Raw genomic sequence first — 15969 nt, 5'->3', positions numbered from 1 at the left:
ATCCTGGTATGCGTGGCACCCCTCAACCCCAGTCCTGGTATGCGTGGTACCCCTCAACCCCAATCCTGGTATGCGTGGCACCCGTCAACCCCAATTCTGGTATGCATGGCACCCGTCACCCCCAATCCTGGTATGCATGGCTCCCTCATCCCCATCCTGGTATGCGTGGCACCCCTCAACCTCAATCCTGGTATGCGTGGCACCCCTCAACCCCAATCCTGGTATGCGTGGTACCCATCACCCCAATCCTGGTATGTATGGTATTCCTCATCCTGGTATGCATGGCCCCCCTCATCCGAATCCCGGTATGCGTGGCACCCCTGAACCTCAATCCTGGTATGCGTGGCACCCCTCAACCCCAGTCCTGGTATGTGTGGTAACCCTCAACCCCAATCCTGGTATGCGTGGTACCCCTCAACCCCAATCCTGGTATGCGTGGTACCCCTCAACCCCAATCCTGGTATGCGTGGTACCCCTCAACCCCAATCCTGGTATGCGTCGTACCCCTCAACCCCAATCCTGGTACGCGTGGTACCCCTCAAACCCAATCCTGGTATGCGTGGTACCCCTCAACCCCAATCCTGGTATGCGTGGTACCCCTCAACCCCAATCCTGGTATGCGTGGTACCCCTCACCCCAATCCTGCTATGCGTGGTACCCCTCATCCCAATCCTGCTATGCGTGGTACCCCTCACCCCAATCCTGGTATGTGTGGTACCCCTCACCCCCCCAATCCTGGTATGTGTAGCCTCCGCATCCCTTTCACGTTGTACACACATCCCAAAAAAATAAACACTTATACTCACCTTTCTTCTCTGTGCTCCAGCGCTGCTGCGTCCTATTCTGCTGGAGGTCGGGGAGGAGCGCTGCGCCAGAGCACCGCGCTGTCCGGCGCCATTTTGCTGAAGACACTGCAAATGTGTCTTCAGTAAAATAGCGCCGGATAGCGCTATGCCGCGGCAACGCTCCTCCCAGTCAGGTAAGTATGGCGCCGGAGATAGCGGTATGCATTCAGTGCCTACGCATATTGTGATCTCAGGCGCCATACACTCCTCTTATCTGTAACGGCTCCATGCGTTCTTCTGTCTGGAGCCAGATTGCGTGTCACGCATGCGCAGTCTATAAAGGCTTCAGACAGAGGGCCACATCCACGGTTATATTATAGATATAATCTCATTACTCCTGCACCTCATTCCAGCCTCCGCTCTGCAGCCTGTCCGGTAATGAGGCGACTATAATGGAGCCTGAGAGCAGCTCCGGAATCTCCTCCATCCTCCATCCTTCTCCTCTCAGCCCTGAGACGTCTACAGTGGAGCAGCTCTGACGTCACATGACTCATCACAGGCCAATCACATGATCGCTGCCTCCGGAAGCACAAGCTGAAGCTAACTCCGCCCACACAGGCAAGATCACATGATCGTGACATCTTCAAAGGTCCTAAAACCCTTCGAAGTGTTGGATCCAGAGAAGAAAGTCACTGACAAATGAGTAAGTGACACAACAAGAGCGGAGTATACGGTGTGTATACAGTATACATATATATACAGTGAGAGCAGAGTATATGGTGTGTATATAGTATATATATATATATATATATATATATATATACATACAGTGAGAGCAGAGTATATGGTGTGTATACAGTATATATATATATACAGTGAGAGCAGAGTATATGGTGTGTATACAGTATATATATATATATATACAGTGAGAGCAGAGTATACGGTGTGTATACAGTATACATATATATACAGTGAGAGCAGAGTATATGGTGTGTATACAGTATACATATATATACAGTGAGAGCAGAGTATATGGTGTGTATACAGTATATATATATATATATATACAGTGAGAGCAGAGTATATGGTGTGTATACAGTATATATATATATATATATATATATATATACAGTGAGAGCAAAGTATATGGTGTGTATACAGTATATATATATATACAGTGAGAGCAGAGTATATGGTGTGTATACAGTATATATATATATATATACAGTGAGAGTAGAGTATATGGTGTGTATACAGTATATATATATATATATATACAGTGAGAGCAGAGTATATGGTGTGTATACAGTATATATATATATATACAGTGAGAGCGGAGTATACGGTGTGTATACAGTATACATATATATACAGTGAGAGCAGAGTATATGGTGTGTATACAGTATATATATATATATATACAGTGAGAGCAGAGTATATGGTGTGTATACAGTATATATATATATATATATACAGTGAGAGCAGAGTATATGGTGTGTATACAGTATATATATATACAGTGAGAGCAGAGTATATGGTGTGTATACAGTATATATATATATACAGTGAGAGCAGAGTATATGGTGTGTATACAGTATATATATATACAGTGAGAGCAGAGTATATGGTGTGTATACAGTATATATATATATACAGTGAGAGCAAAGTATATGGTGTGTATACAGTATATATATATATATACAGTGAGAGCAGAGTATATGGTGTGTATACAGTATATATATATATATATATATATACAGTGAGAGCAGAGTATATGGTGTGTATACAGTATATATATATATATACAGTGAGAGCAGAGTATATGGTGTGTATACAGTATATATATATATACAGTGAGAGCAGAGTATATGGTGTGTATACAGTATATATATATATATACAGTGAGAGCAGAGTATATGGTGTGTATACAGTATATATATATATACAGTGAGAGCAGAGTATATGGTGTGTATACAGTATATATATATACAGTGAGAGCAGAGTATATGGTGTGTATACAGTATATATATATATATATACAGTGAGAGCAGAGTATATGGTGTGTATACAGTATATATATATATACAGTGAGAGCAGAGTATATAGTGTGTATACAGTATATATATATATATACAGTGAGAGCAGAGTATATGGTGTGTATACAGTATATATATATATATACAGTGAGAGCAGAGTATACGGTGTGTATACAGTATATATATGCAGTGAGAGCAGAGTATACGGTGTGTATACAGTATATACATTTATACAGTGAGAGCGGAGTATATGGTGTGTATACAGTATATATATATACAGTGAGAGCAGAGTATACGGTGTGTATACAGTATATATATATACAGTGAGAGCAGAGTATACGGTGTGTATACAGTATATATATACAGTGAGAGCAGAGTATACGGTGTGTATACAGTATATATATATATACAGTGAGAGCAGAGTATATGGTGTGTATACAGTATATATATACAGTGAGAGCGGAGTATACGGTGTGTATACAGTATATATATATATACAGTGAGAGCAGAGTATATGGTGTGTATACTGTATATATATACAGTGAGAGCGGAGTATACGGTGTGTATACAGTATATACATATATACAGTGAGAGCGGAGTATACGGTGTGTATAGAGTATACATATATATACAGTGAGAGCAGAGTATACGGTGTGTATACAGTATATATATACAGTGAGAGCAGAGTATACGGTGTGTATACAGTATATATATACAGTGAGAGCAGAGTATACGGTGTGTATACAGTATATACATACAGTACAGACCAAAAGTTTGGACACACCTCATTTAAAGATTTTTCTGTATTTTCATGACTATGAGAATTGTACATTCACACTGAAGGCATCAAAACTATGAATTACCACATGGGGAATTATATACTTAACAAAAAAGTGTGAAACAACTGAAAATATGTCTTATATTCTAGGTTCTTCACAGTAGCCACCTTTTGCTTTGATGACTGCTTTGCACACTCTTGGCATTCTCTTAATGAGCTTCAAGAGGTAGTCACCGGAAAGGGTCTTCCAACAATCTTGAAGGAGTTCCCAGAGATGCTTAGCACTTGTTGGCCCCTTTGCCTTCACTCTGCGGTCCAGCTCACCCCAATCCATCTCAATTGGGTTCAGGTCTGGTGACTGTGGAGGCCAGGTCATCTGGCGTAGCCCCCCATCACTCTCCTTCTTGGTCAAATAGCCCTTACACAGCCTGGAGGTGTGTTTGGGGTCATTGTCCTGTTGAAAAATAAATGATGGTCCAACTAAACGCAAACCGGATGGAATAGCATGCCGCTGCAAGATGTTGTGGTAGCCATGCTGGTTCAGTATGCCTTCAATTTTGAATAAATCCCCAACAGTGTCACCAGCAAAGCACCCCCACACCATCACACCTCCTCTTCCATGCTTCATGGTGGGAACCAGGCATGTAGAGTCCATCCGTTCACCTTTTCTGCGTCGCACAAAGACAAGGTGGTTGGAACCAAAGATCTCATATTTGGACTCATCAGACAAAAGCACAGATTTCCACTGGTCTAATGTCCATTCCTTGTGTTCTTTAGCCCAAACAAGTCTCTTCTGCTTGTTGCCTGTCCTTAGCAGTGGTTTCCTAGCAGTTATTTTACCATGAAGGCCTGCTGCACAAAGTCTCCTTTTAATAGTTGTTGTAGAGATGTGTCTGCTGCTAGAACTCTGTGTGGCATTGACCGGGTCTCTAATCTGAGCTGCTGTTAACCTGCGATTTCTGAGGCTGGTGACTCGGATAAACTTATCCTCAGAAGCAGAGGTGACTCTTGGTCTTCCTTTCCTGGGGCGGTCCTCATGTGAGCCAGTTTCTTTGTATCGATTGATGGTTTTTGCAACTGCACTTGGGGACACTTTCAAAGTTTTCCCAATTTTTCAGACTGACTGACCTTCATTTCTTAAAGTAATGATGGCCACTCGTTTTTCTTTACTTAGCTGCTTTTTTCTTGCCATAATACAAGTTCTAACAGGCTATTCAGTAGGACTATCAGCTGTGTATCCACCAGACTTCTGCACAACACAACTGATGGTCCCAACCCCATTTATAAGGCAAGAAATCCCACTTATTAAACCTGACAGGGCACACCTGTGAAGTGAAAACTGTTACAACTCTCCTGTTAGGTTTTTTTTAGTTTGCTGGTCACATGACCAGTTTTGCCTATTTAATCCGGCTCCGCCCTCCTGGCATTGCTGGACTTCATTTGTATTTACTACTGTTGAGCTAGCTTGGTGCTCTGTTGCCGTTCTCTGTTAGTTTTGCTAGGTCTTCTGACCTCTTTACTTTTTGTTGTGTGTTTGTCTTTGACTGCTACGATTTCTGCTAGGAGGTGTCCAACTTTTCCCAGTCCCTAGTTCTTGTAGGGATTCCTCCCTCACATCTATAGGTCTTCGTACAGACTAGCCGAGGACTTTAGCGGGTCTGATCGCAGGATCAGGTTCCCCGTTACATCGTAGGGATCTAGTTTAGTTCTATTGTAGGGACAGATCTCCTGTCTTTCCTTAGTCTCTGTAGCAGATCATAACAAAAAACATTTTCGGTGACTACCTCTTGAAACTCATCAAGAGAATGCCAAGAGTGTGCAAAGCAGTCATCAAAGCAAAAGGTGGCCACTTTGAAGAACCTAGAATATAAGACATATTTTCAGTTATTTCACACTTGTTTGTTAAGTATATAATTCCACATGTGGTAATTCATAGTTTTGATGCCTTCAGTGTGAATGTACAATTTTCATAGTCATGAAAATACAGAAAAATCTTTAAATGAGAAGGTGTGTCCAAACTTTTGGTCTGTACTGTATATACAGTGAGAGCGGAGTATACGGTGTGTATACAGTATATATATACAGTGAGAGCGGAGTATACGGTGTATATACATATATACAGTGAGAGCGGAGTATACGGTGTGTATACAGTATATACATATATACAGTGAGAGCGGAGTATACGGTGTGCTTACAGTATATATATATACAGTGAGAGCGGAGTATACGGTGTGTATACAGTATATATATACAGTGAGAGCGGAGTATACGGTGTGCTTACAGTATATATATACAGTGAGAGCGGAGTATACGGTGTGTATACAGTATATATATACAGTGAGAGCGGAGTATACGGTGTGTATACAGTATATATATACAGTGAGAGCAGAGTATGCAGTGTGTATACAGTATATACATACAGTACAGACCAAAAGTTTGGACACACCTTCTCATTTAAAGATTTTTCTGTATTTTCATGACTTTTAAAATTGTAAAATGCCAAGAATGTGCAAAGCAGTCATCAAAGCAAAAGGTGGCTACTGTGAAGAACCTAGAATATAAGACATATTTTCAGTTGTTTCACACTTTTTTGTTAAGTATATAATTCCACATGTGGTAATTCATAGTTTTGATGCCTTCAGTGTGAATGTACAATTTTCATAGTCATGAAAATACAGAAAAATCTTTAAATGAGAAGGTGTGTCCAAACTTTTGGTCTGTACTATATATACAGTGAGAGAGGAGTATACGGTGTGTATACAGTATATACATATATACAGTGAGAGCAGAGTATACGGTGTGTATACAGTATATACATATATACAGTGAGAGAGGAGTATACGGTGTGTATACAGTATATATATACAGTGAGAGCAGAGTATACGGTGTGTACACAGTATATATATATATACAGTGAGAGCAGAGTATACGGTGTGTACACAGTATATATATATACAGTGAGAGCAGAGTATACGGTGTGTACACAGTATATATATATACAGTGAGAGCAGAGATTACGGTGTGTATACAGTATATGCATATATACAGTGAGAGCGGAGTATACGGTGTGTATACAGTATATGCATATATACAGTGAGAGCGGAGTATACGGTGTGTATACAGTATATATATACAGTGAGAGCAGAGTATACGGTGTGTATACAGTATATACACATATACAGTGAGAGCGGAGTATACGGTGTGTATACAGTATATACATATATACAGTGAGAGAGGAGTATACGGTGTGTATACAGTATATATGTACAGTGAGAGCGGAGTGTACGGTGTGTATACAGTATATACATATATACAGTGAGAGAGGAGTATACGGTGTGTATACAGTATATATGTACAGTGAGAGAGGAGTATACGGTGTGTATACAGTATATATATATACAGTGAGAGCAGAGTATGCAGTGTGTATACAGTATATATATACAGTGAGATCGGAGTATACGGTGTGTATACAGTATATACATTTATACAGTGAGAGCAGAGTACAGTGTGTATACAGTATATATATATACAGTGAGAGCAGAGTATACGGTGTGTATACAGTATATACATATATACACTGAGAGCAGAGTATACTGTGTGTATACAGTATATATATACAGTGAGAGCGGAGTATACTATGTGTATACAGTATATATATACAGTGAGAGCAGAGTATGCAGTGTGTATACAGTATATATATACAGTGAGATCGGAGTATACGGTGTGTATACAGTTTATACATTTATACAGTGAGAGCAGAGTATACGGTGTGTATACAGTATATATATACAGTGAGAGCAGAGTATACGGTGTGTATACAGTATATATATACAGTGAGAGCAGAGTATACGGTGTGTATACAGTATATATATACAGTGAGAGCAGAGTATACGGTATGTATACAGTATATTCATATATACACTGAGAGCAGAGTATACGGTGTGTATACAGTATATATATACAGTGAGATCGGAGTATACGGTGTGTATACAGTATATACATTTATACAGTGAGAGCAGAGTATACAGTGTGTATACAGTATATATATACAGTGAGAGCTGAGTATACGGTGTGTATACAGTATATACATATATACAGTGAGAGCGGAGTATACGGTGTGTATACAGTATATGCATATATACAGTGAGAGCGGAGTATACGGTGTGTATACAGTATATATATACAGTGAGAGCAGAGTATACGGTGTGTATACAGTATATACACATATACAGTGAGAGCGGAGTATATGGTGTGTATACAGTATATACATATATACAGTGAGAGAGGAGTATACGGTGTGTATACAGTATATATGTACAGTGAGAGCGGAGTGTACGGTGTGTATACAGTATATACATATATACAGTGAGAGAGGAGTATACGGTGTGTATACAGTATATATGTACAGTGAGAGAGGAGTATACGGTGTGTATACAGTATATATATATACAGTGAGAGCAGAGTATGCAGTGTGTATACAGTATATATATACAGTGAGATCGGAGTATACGGTGTGTATACAGTATATACATTTATACAGTGAGAGCAGAGTACAGTGTGTATACAGTATATATATATATACAGTGAGAGCAGAGTATACGGTGTGTATACAGTATATACATATATACACTGAGAGCAGAGTATACTGTGTGTATACAGTATATATATACAGTGAGAGCGGAGTATACTATGTGTATACAGTATATATATACAGTGAGAGCAGAGTATGCAGTGTGTATACAGTATATATATACAGTGAGATCGGAGTATACGGTGTGTATACAGTATATATATACAGTGAGAGCAGAGTATACGGTGTGTATACAGTATATATATACAGTGAGAGCAGAGTATACGGTGTGTATACAGTATATATATACAGTGAGAGCAGAGTATACGGTGTGTATACAGTATATATATACAGTGAGAGCAGAGTATACAGTGTGTATACAGTATATACATATATACAGTGAGAGCGGAGTATACGGTGTGTATACAGTATATACATATATACACTGAGAGCAGAGTATACGGTGTGTATACAGTATATATATACAGTGAGATCGGAGTATACGGTGTGTATACAGTATATACATATATACAGTGAGAGCAGAGTATACGGTATGTATACAGTATATACATATATACACTGAGAGCAGAGTATACAGTGAGTATACAGTATATACATATATACACTGAGAGCAGAGTATACGGTGTGTATACAGTATATACATATATACACTGAGAGCAGAGTATACGGTGTGTATACAGTATATACATATATACAGTGAGAGCGGAGTATACGTTGTATATACAGTATATATTATATATATACAGTGTGAGCAGAGTATACGGTATGTATACAGTATATACATATATACACTGAGAGCAGAGTATACGGTATGTATACAGTATATACATATATACACTGAGAGCAGAGTATACGGTGTGTATACAGTATATACATATATACACTGAGAGCAGAGTATACGGTCTGTATACATTATATACATATATACAGTGAGAGCGGAGTGTACGGTGTGTTTACAGTATATACAGTACAGACCAAAAGTTTGGACACGTCTTCTCATTTAAAGATTTTTCTGTATTTTCTTGACTTTGAAAATTGTACATTCACACTGAAGGCATCAAAACTATGAATTACCACATGTGGAATTATATACTTAACAACAAAGTGTGAAACAACTGAAAATATGTCTTATATTCTAGGGTCTTCACAGTAGCCACCTTTTACTTTGATGACTGCTTTGCACACTCTTGGCATTCTCTTGATGAGCTTCAAGAGGTAATCACCGGAAATGGTTTTCACTTCACAGGTGTGCCCTTTCAGGTTTAATAAGTGGGATTTCTTGCCTTATAAATGGGGTTGGGACCATCAGTTGTGTTGTGCAGAGGTCTGGTGGGTACACAGCTGAAAGTCCTACTGAATAGACTGTTAGAATTTGTATTATGGCAAGAAAAAAGCAGCTAAGTAAAGAAAAACGAGTGACCATCATTACTTTAAGAAATGAAGGTCAGTCAGTCCGAAAAATTGGGAAAACTTTGAATGTGTCCCCAAGTGCAGATGCAAGAACCATCAAGCGCTACAAAGAAACTGGCTCACATGAGGACCGCCCCAGGAAAGGAAGACCAAGAGTCACCTCTGCTTCTGAGGATAAGTTTATCCGAGTCACCAGCCTCAGAAATCGCAGGTTAACAGCAGCTCAGATTAGAGACCAGGTCAATGCCACACAGAGTTCTAGCAGCAGACACATCTCTACAACAACTGTTAAGAGGAGACTTTGTGCAGCAGGCCTTCATGGTAAAATAGCTGCTAGGAAACCACTGCTAAGGACAGGCAACAAGCAGAAGAGACTTGTTTGGGCTAAAGAACACAAGGAATGGACATTAGACCAGTGGAAATCTGTGCTTTGGTCTGATGAGTCCAAATTTGAGATCTTTGGTTCCAACCACCGTGTGTTTGTGCGACGCAGAAAAGGTGAACGGATGGACTCTACATGCCTGGTTCCCACCGTGAAGCATGGAGAACGAGGTGTGATGGTGTGGGGGTGCTTTGCTGGTGACACTGTTGGGGATTTATTCAAAATTGAAGGCATACTGAACCAGCATGTCTGCCACAGCATCTTGCAGCGGCATGTTATTCCATCCGGTTTGCGTTTAGTTGGACCATCATTTATTTTTCAACAGGACAATGACCCCAAACACACCTCCAGGCTGTGTAAGGGCTATTTGACTAAGAAGGAGAGTGATGGGGTGCTACGCCAAATGACCTTGCCTCCACAGTCACCAGACCTGAACCCAATCGAGATGGTTTGGGAGTGAGCTGGACCGCAGAGTGAAGGCAAAAGGGCCAACACGTGCTAAGCATCTCTGGGAACTCCTTCAAGATTGTTGGAAGACCATTTCCGGTGACTACCTCCTGAAGCTCATCAAGAGAATGCCAAGAGGGTGCAAAGCAGTCATCAAAGCAAAAGGTGGCTACTTTGAAGAACCTAGAATATAAGACATATTTTCAGTTGTTTCACACTTTTTTGTTAAGTATATTATTGCACATATGTTAATTCATAGTTTTGATGCCTTCAGTGTGAATGTACAATTTTCATAGTCATGAAAATACAGAAAAATCTTTAAACGAGAAGGTGTGTCCAAACTTTTGGTCTGCACTGTATATACAGTGAGAGCAGAGTATACGGTGTGTATACAGTTTATATATATACACAATGAGAGCAGAGTATACGGTGTGTATACAGTTTATATATATATATATATATATATATATATATATATATATATACATACACAGTGAGAGCGGAGTATACGGTGTGTATACAGTATATATACAGTGAGAGCAGAGTATACGGTGTGTATACAGTATATATATATACACAATGAGAGCGGAGTATACGGTGTGTATGCAGTATATATGTACAGTGAGAGCGGAGTATACGGTGTGTATACAGTATATATGTATACAGTACAGTATAAATGCGGGGGCATTTATGCATATAGCATTTATGCATACTTTATCGAAGTGCCATAAATTATCAAAGTGCCCCGGCAGTTAGAAAATGGCATTGCTAATATTCATCTTTCTTCTCTTCTTACAGGTATATATTTTTCACTCCTTGTGTGATCTATCCTGAAAACTGCCTTGTATCTCCATGCAATGCTCTGCAGCCTATCACTGGTATATATTTTTCACTCCTCTACGTTGTTTAATCCATGATACTTTAAGGTCATCACACTTTAAGAGTTTATGATCCATGTAGAGTTGCCAGTCTGTTTTTTTTTCTGCAGTTTATGGTCTCCTGTTGTCTTAACCTAGTGATTGATTGCTAACGAGTTAAATCTGTGTAGATCTAAGCAGATACGTCCCTATATATTGAGACATAGTCAATTGGCAGCATTTATGCGGGGGCATTTATGCATATAGCATTTATGCATACTTTATCGAAGTGCCATAATTTATCAAAGTGCCCCGGCAGTTAGAAAATGGCAGTTGGACAGGGCAGGAGACAGGTAAGACATGCAAGACATTTAAACAAACTTGCTTCCAGGTCATCTTTTTGGCAAACAGTATTCACCATTTGTATCTGTGCCATTTATATTCTGGCTGCTACAATCATCCACATTCACCGTTCTCCCACTGATTCGGCACACTTAATCCATATTAACCCCTCTCTACTCTCTTCTCCTATGTACAGTTGTCATGCTCTCTTCACAATGTTATACCACACAGATCCATTCATTCCCACCATACAACACAGGAAACGCTCTCACAAATCACTCAACCATCTGCTCACTCTCTGTATCTTCCTTCTATTAGTCGCAGGTGATATTTCTCCCAACCCAGGACCCTCCAGTAATAATAACACTAACTCTTTCCCTGTTACATTCAGAAACCCTGCTAATCTCATTAATATTCCCTGCATATCTTCTGTCTCATTCAACTGTGCCCTTTGGAATGCGCGCTCAGCATGTAATAAACTCTCTTACATCCATGACTTTTTCCTCTCTAATTCCCCCAACCTTCTGGCTCTCACTGAAACCTGGATCCAGCAGTCGGACACCACCGCCGCTGCAGCTCTCCTATGGTGGCCTACATTTCTCTCATACCCCGCTACCTGACAACAGATCAGGTGGAGGTTTTGGTCTGCTTCTTTCAACAAAATGTACTTTTCAGGTTATCCCCCCTGTACCCTCCCTTATCTTCCCGTCTTTTGAGGCCCACACAGTCAGACTCTACCGGCCCTTCTCCCTGAGAGTGGCGGTTGTCTATCGCCCTCCAGGTCCCCCCCATCAATTCCAGGATCGCTTTGTTGCCTGGCTTCCAAATTTTCTATCCTGCGACATCCCCACGATAATCATGGGAGATTTTAACATCCCAATTGGCGATCCTCTTTCCCCATCTGCCACACATCTTTTATCACTAACCTCCTCCTTCGGCCTTTCACAGCTTGCTAATTCTCCTACACATGAGGACGGGAACACATTGGACCTGATCTTCTCCCGGCTTTGCTCAGTACATGACTTTACTAACTCTCCCCTTCCACTCTCTGACCATAATCTTCTTTCATTCTCTGTCAAGAACTGTGACTCTACTCAAGACACTCCAACCGTCCACACTTATATAAATTTACGCGCCATTAACACCCAGAAATTTATAAAAAGGTTGCAATCATCATTGGCCCCAATCTCCTCCCTCTCATGTCCCGACTCTGCATTGAAGCATTATAACAAAATAATGCTATGCGCCCTGGATGAAGCCGCACCTCCTACACAAAGAACAATTCAGCACAGACGGCGACAACCCTGGCACACGCCTCAAACACGTCTTCTCCAGAGGTACTCCAGGTGCGCTGAACGGCTGTGGAGAAAATCAAATCTGCCCGAAGATTTCCTCCATTATAAATTTATGCTGAAAACATATAACTCTGCCCTTCACCTCTCCAAACAAACCTACTTTAACAACCTCATCATCTCACTTTCCAATAATCCTAAACGACTCTTTGACACGTTTCATTCTCTCCTCAATCAAACAATACAGGCCCCGACCACCGACCTCAGCGCTGACGATCTGGCCAATTATTTCAAAGAAAAAATTGACCATATCCAACAGGAAATTTTCTCCCAATCCCCAAATGTTATGCATGCTCTCCCCCGCCACATTGTATCTTGCTCACTTTCTGACTTCGAACGAGTCACGGAAGATGAAGTGATCAGTCTCCTTGCATCTTCTCGCCCTACCACCTGCACCAGTGACCCTATTCCCTCACATCTCCTTCAGTCCCTTGCTCCAGCTGTCAACACTCACCTAACTTAAATTTTCAACCTTTCCCTCTCATCTGGTATCTTTCCCTCTTCTTTTAAACACGCCAGCATACAACCATTACTTAAAAAACCATCCTAGACCAAAACTGCACGGCCAACTACAGATCTGTTTCCAATCTTCCCTTTATCTCTAAACTCCTGGAACGCCTGGTTCACTCCCGTCTCATCCGCTATCTCTCAGACAACTCTCTTCTTGACCCTTTACAATCTGGTTTCCGCTCTTTACATTCTACTGAAACTGCCCTCACTAAAGTCTGTAATGATTTACTAACAGCTAAATCTAATGGTCACTACTCCCTGCTGATCTCCTGGATCTCTCTGCAGCATTCGACACTGTGGATCACCAGCTCCTCCTCACTATGCTCTGCACTATTGGCCTCAAGGACACTGTTCTCTCTTGGTTCTCCTCCTACCTCTCTGACCGCTCCTTCTCTGTGTCTTTTGCCGGCTCCTCCTCCTCCCTACTTCCCCTTACTGTCGGGGTTCCTCAAGGATCAGTCCTAGGCCCCCTTCTTTTCTCCTTATACACCGCTCCTATTGGACAAACAATCAGTAGATTCGGTTTTCAGTACCATCTCTATGCTGATGACACCCAATTATACACCTCTGCACCGGACATCACCCCTGCATTACTACAAAAGACCAGTGATTGTCTTTCTGCCGTGTCTAACATTATGTCCTCGCTCTACCTAAAACTGAATCTGTCAAAAACTGAACTCCTCGTCTTTCCTCCCTCCATTAATCTACCTGTGCCCGATATTGCCATTTCTGTTTGTGGCTCAACCATTACTCCCCAGCAACAAGCCCGCTGTCTTGGAGTCATTTTTGATTCAGATCTTTCTTTCACTCCTCACATCAAATCACTCGCTCGTTCATGTCATCTACACCTCAAAAACATCTCGAGAATCAGGACTTTTCTCACCTTTGACTCGGCAAAAACTCTTACTGTAGCTCTTATTCATTCCTGTCTTGACTATTGCAATGCTCTACTTATCAGGCTCCCTCTTACTAAACTCTCCCCTCTCCAATCCGTCCTTAACGCAGCAGCCAGGATCATATTCCTCGCCAACCGCTACACCGATGCCTCTTCCCTGTGCCAGTCATTGCATTGGTTGCCCATCCAATATAGAGTTCAATTTAAACTTATCACGCTTACCCACAAAGCGCTCCATGCTTCGGTACTCCCCTACATCTCCTCCCTTGTCTCAGTCTACCACCCTACACGTGCCCTCCGTTCTGCAAATATACTTAAAACTAAAATCCTCCATAATCCGAACTTCCCACTCCCGTCTCCAAGATTTCTCGCGTGCTGCGCCAATTCTTTGGAATGCACTACCAAGGACAGTTCGATTAATTCCCAATATCCACAGTTTCAAGCGGACCCTAAAAACACATTTCTTTAGACTGGTGTATCGCCTAAACACACTCTGTCGGTCCCAGTTTTCCCCCATATTAAAATCTTCTTCAACTTCAGGTTCATACCAACCATGCACTTAATAGCCTCTGTCAGGACGGTACACATACTGGCAGGAGACCAGTCCATGTATTATTTATCCTATTTAGTATATCAAGGCTGCATTATACAATATATGTACTTTTTACCTTTTGTGTCTCCCCCACTTCCTCATAGACTGTAAGCTCGCGAGCAGGGCCCTCACTCCTTTCGATATGAGATATGCTTATTCTGTATTGTCTGTATAAGTCCCCCCTAAAATTTGTAAAGTGCTGCGGAATATGTTGGCGCTATAAAAATAAAAACTAAACTAAAACTATATATATACAGAGAGAGCGGAGTATACGGTGTGTATACAGTATATACATATATACAGTGAGAGCAGAGTATACGGTGTGTATACAGTATATATATACAGTGAGAGCAGAGTATACGGTGTGTATACAGTGTGTATATATATATATATATATATATATACAGTGAGAGCGGAGTATACAGTGTGTATACAGTACATATATATATATATATATATATATATATATATATATATATATATATATATACATTTAGAGCGGAGTATTCGGTGTGTATAGAGTATACATATATAGACAGTGAGAGCAGAGTATACGGTGTGTATACAGTATATATAGACAGTGAGAGCAGAGTATACGGTGTGTATACAGTATATATATATATATATATATATATATATATATATATATATATAGTGAGAGCGGAGTATACAGTGTGTATACAGTACATATATACATTGAGAGCGGAGTTTTCGGTGTGTATACAGTGGTGGCCAAAAGTATTGGCACCCCTGCAATTCTGTCAGATAATACTCAGTTTCTTCCTGAAAATGATTGCAATCACAAATTCTTTGGTATTATTATCTTCATTTAATTTGCTTGCACGGAAAAGACACAAAAGAGAATGAAGCAAAAATCAAATCATTGATCATTTCACACAAAACTCCAAAAATGGGCCAGACAAAAGTATTGGCACCCTTAGCCTAATACTTGGTTACACAACCTTTAGCCAAAATAACTGCGAACAACCGCT

The 15969-nt window shown here is 40.5% G+C and overlaps 1 protein-coding gene across 9 annotated transcripts in view; it reads left to right on the top strand.

Annotated features, from left to right (window-relative positions):
* Positions 1 to 1368: 1368 nt before the first annotated feature.
* LOC141221121 (uncharacterized) overlaps positions 1369 to 15969 on the top strand; it is a 113682-nt gene continuing 99081 nt past the window's right edge. For 4 of the 9 annotated variants that reach the window (XM_073666470.1, XM_073666468.1, XM_073666469.1 and 1 more), the window contains exons 1-2: positions 1369 to 1488; positions 11228 to 11307. In XM_073666470.1, coding sequence (XP_073522571.1) covers positions 11287 to 11307 — 21 coding nt within the window. In that variant the 5' untranslated portion in view covers positions 1369 to 1488; positions 11228 to 11286. Of the gene's footprint in view, positions 1519 to 11227; positions 11308 to 15969 lie in introns of all 9 variants that reach the window. The other 5 variants (XM_073666471.1, XM_073666465.1, XM_073666463.1 and 2 more) reach the window with 4 other exon arrangements.

The sequence above is a fragment of the Phyllobates terribilis genome, unplaced genomic scaffold, assembly GCF_046119375.1.
Source record: "Phyllobates terribilis strain yellow unplaced genomic scaffold, ASM4611937v1 Scaffold_318__1_contigs__length_2195899, whole genome shotgun sequence".
Classification (NCBI taxonomy): domain Eukaryota; kingdom Metazoa; phylum Chordata; class Amphibia; order Anura; family Dendrobatidae; genus Phyllobates; species Phyllobates terribilis.
This window is presented reverse-complemented; position numbering and strand designations above follow the sequence as displayed.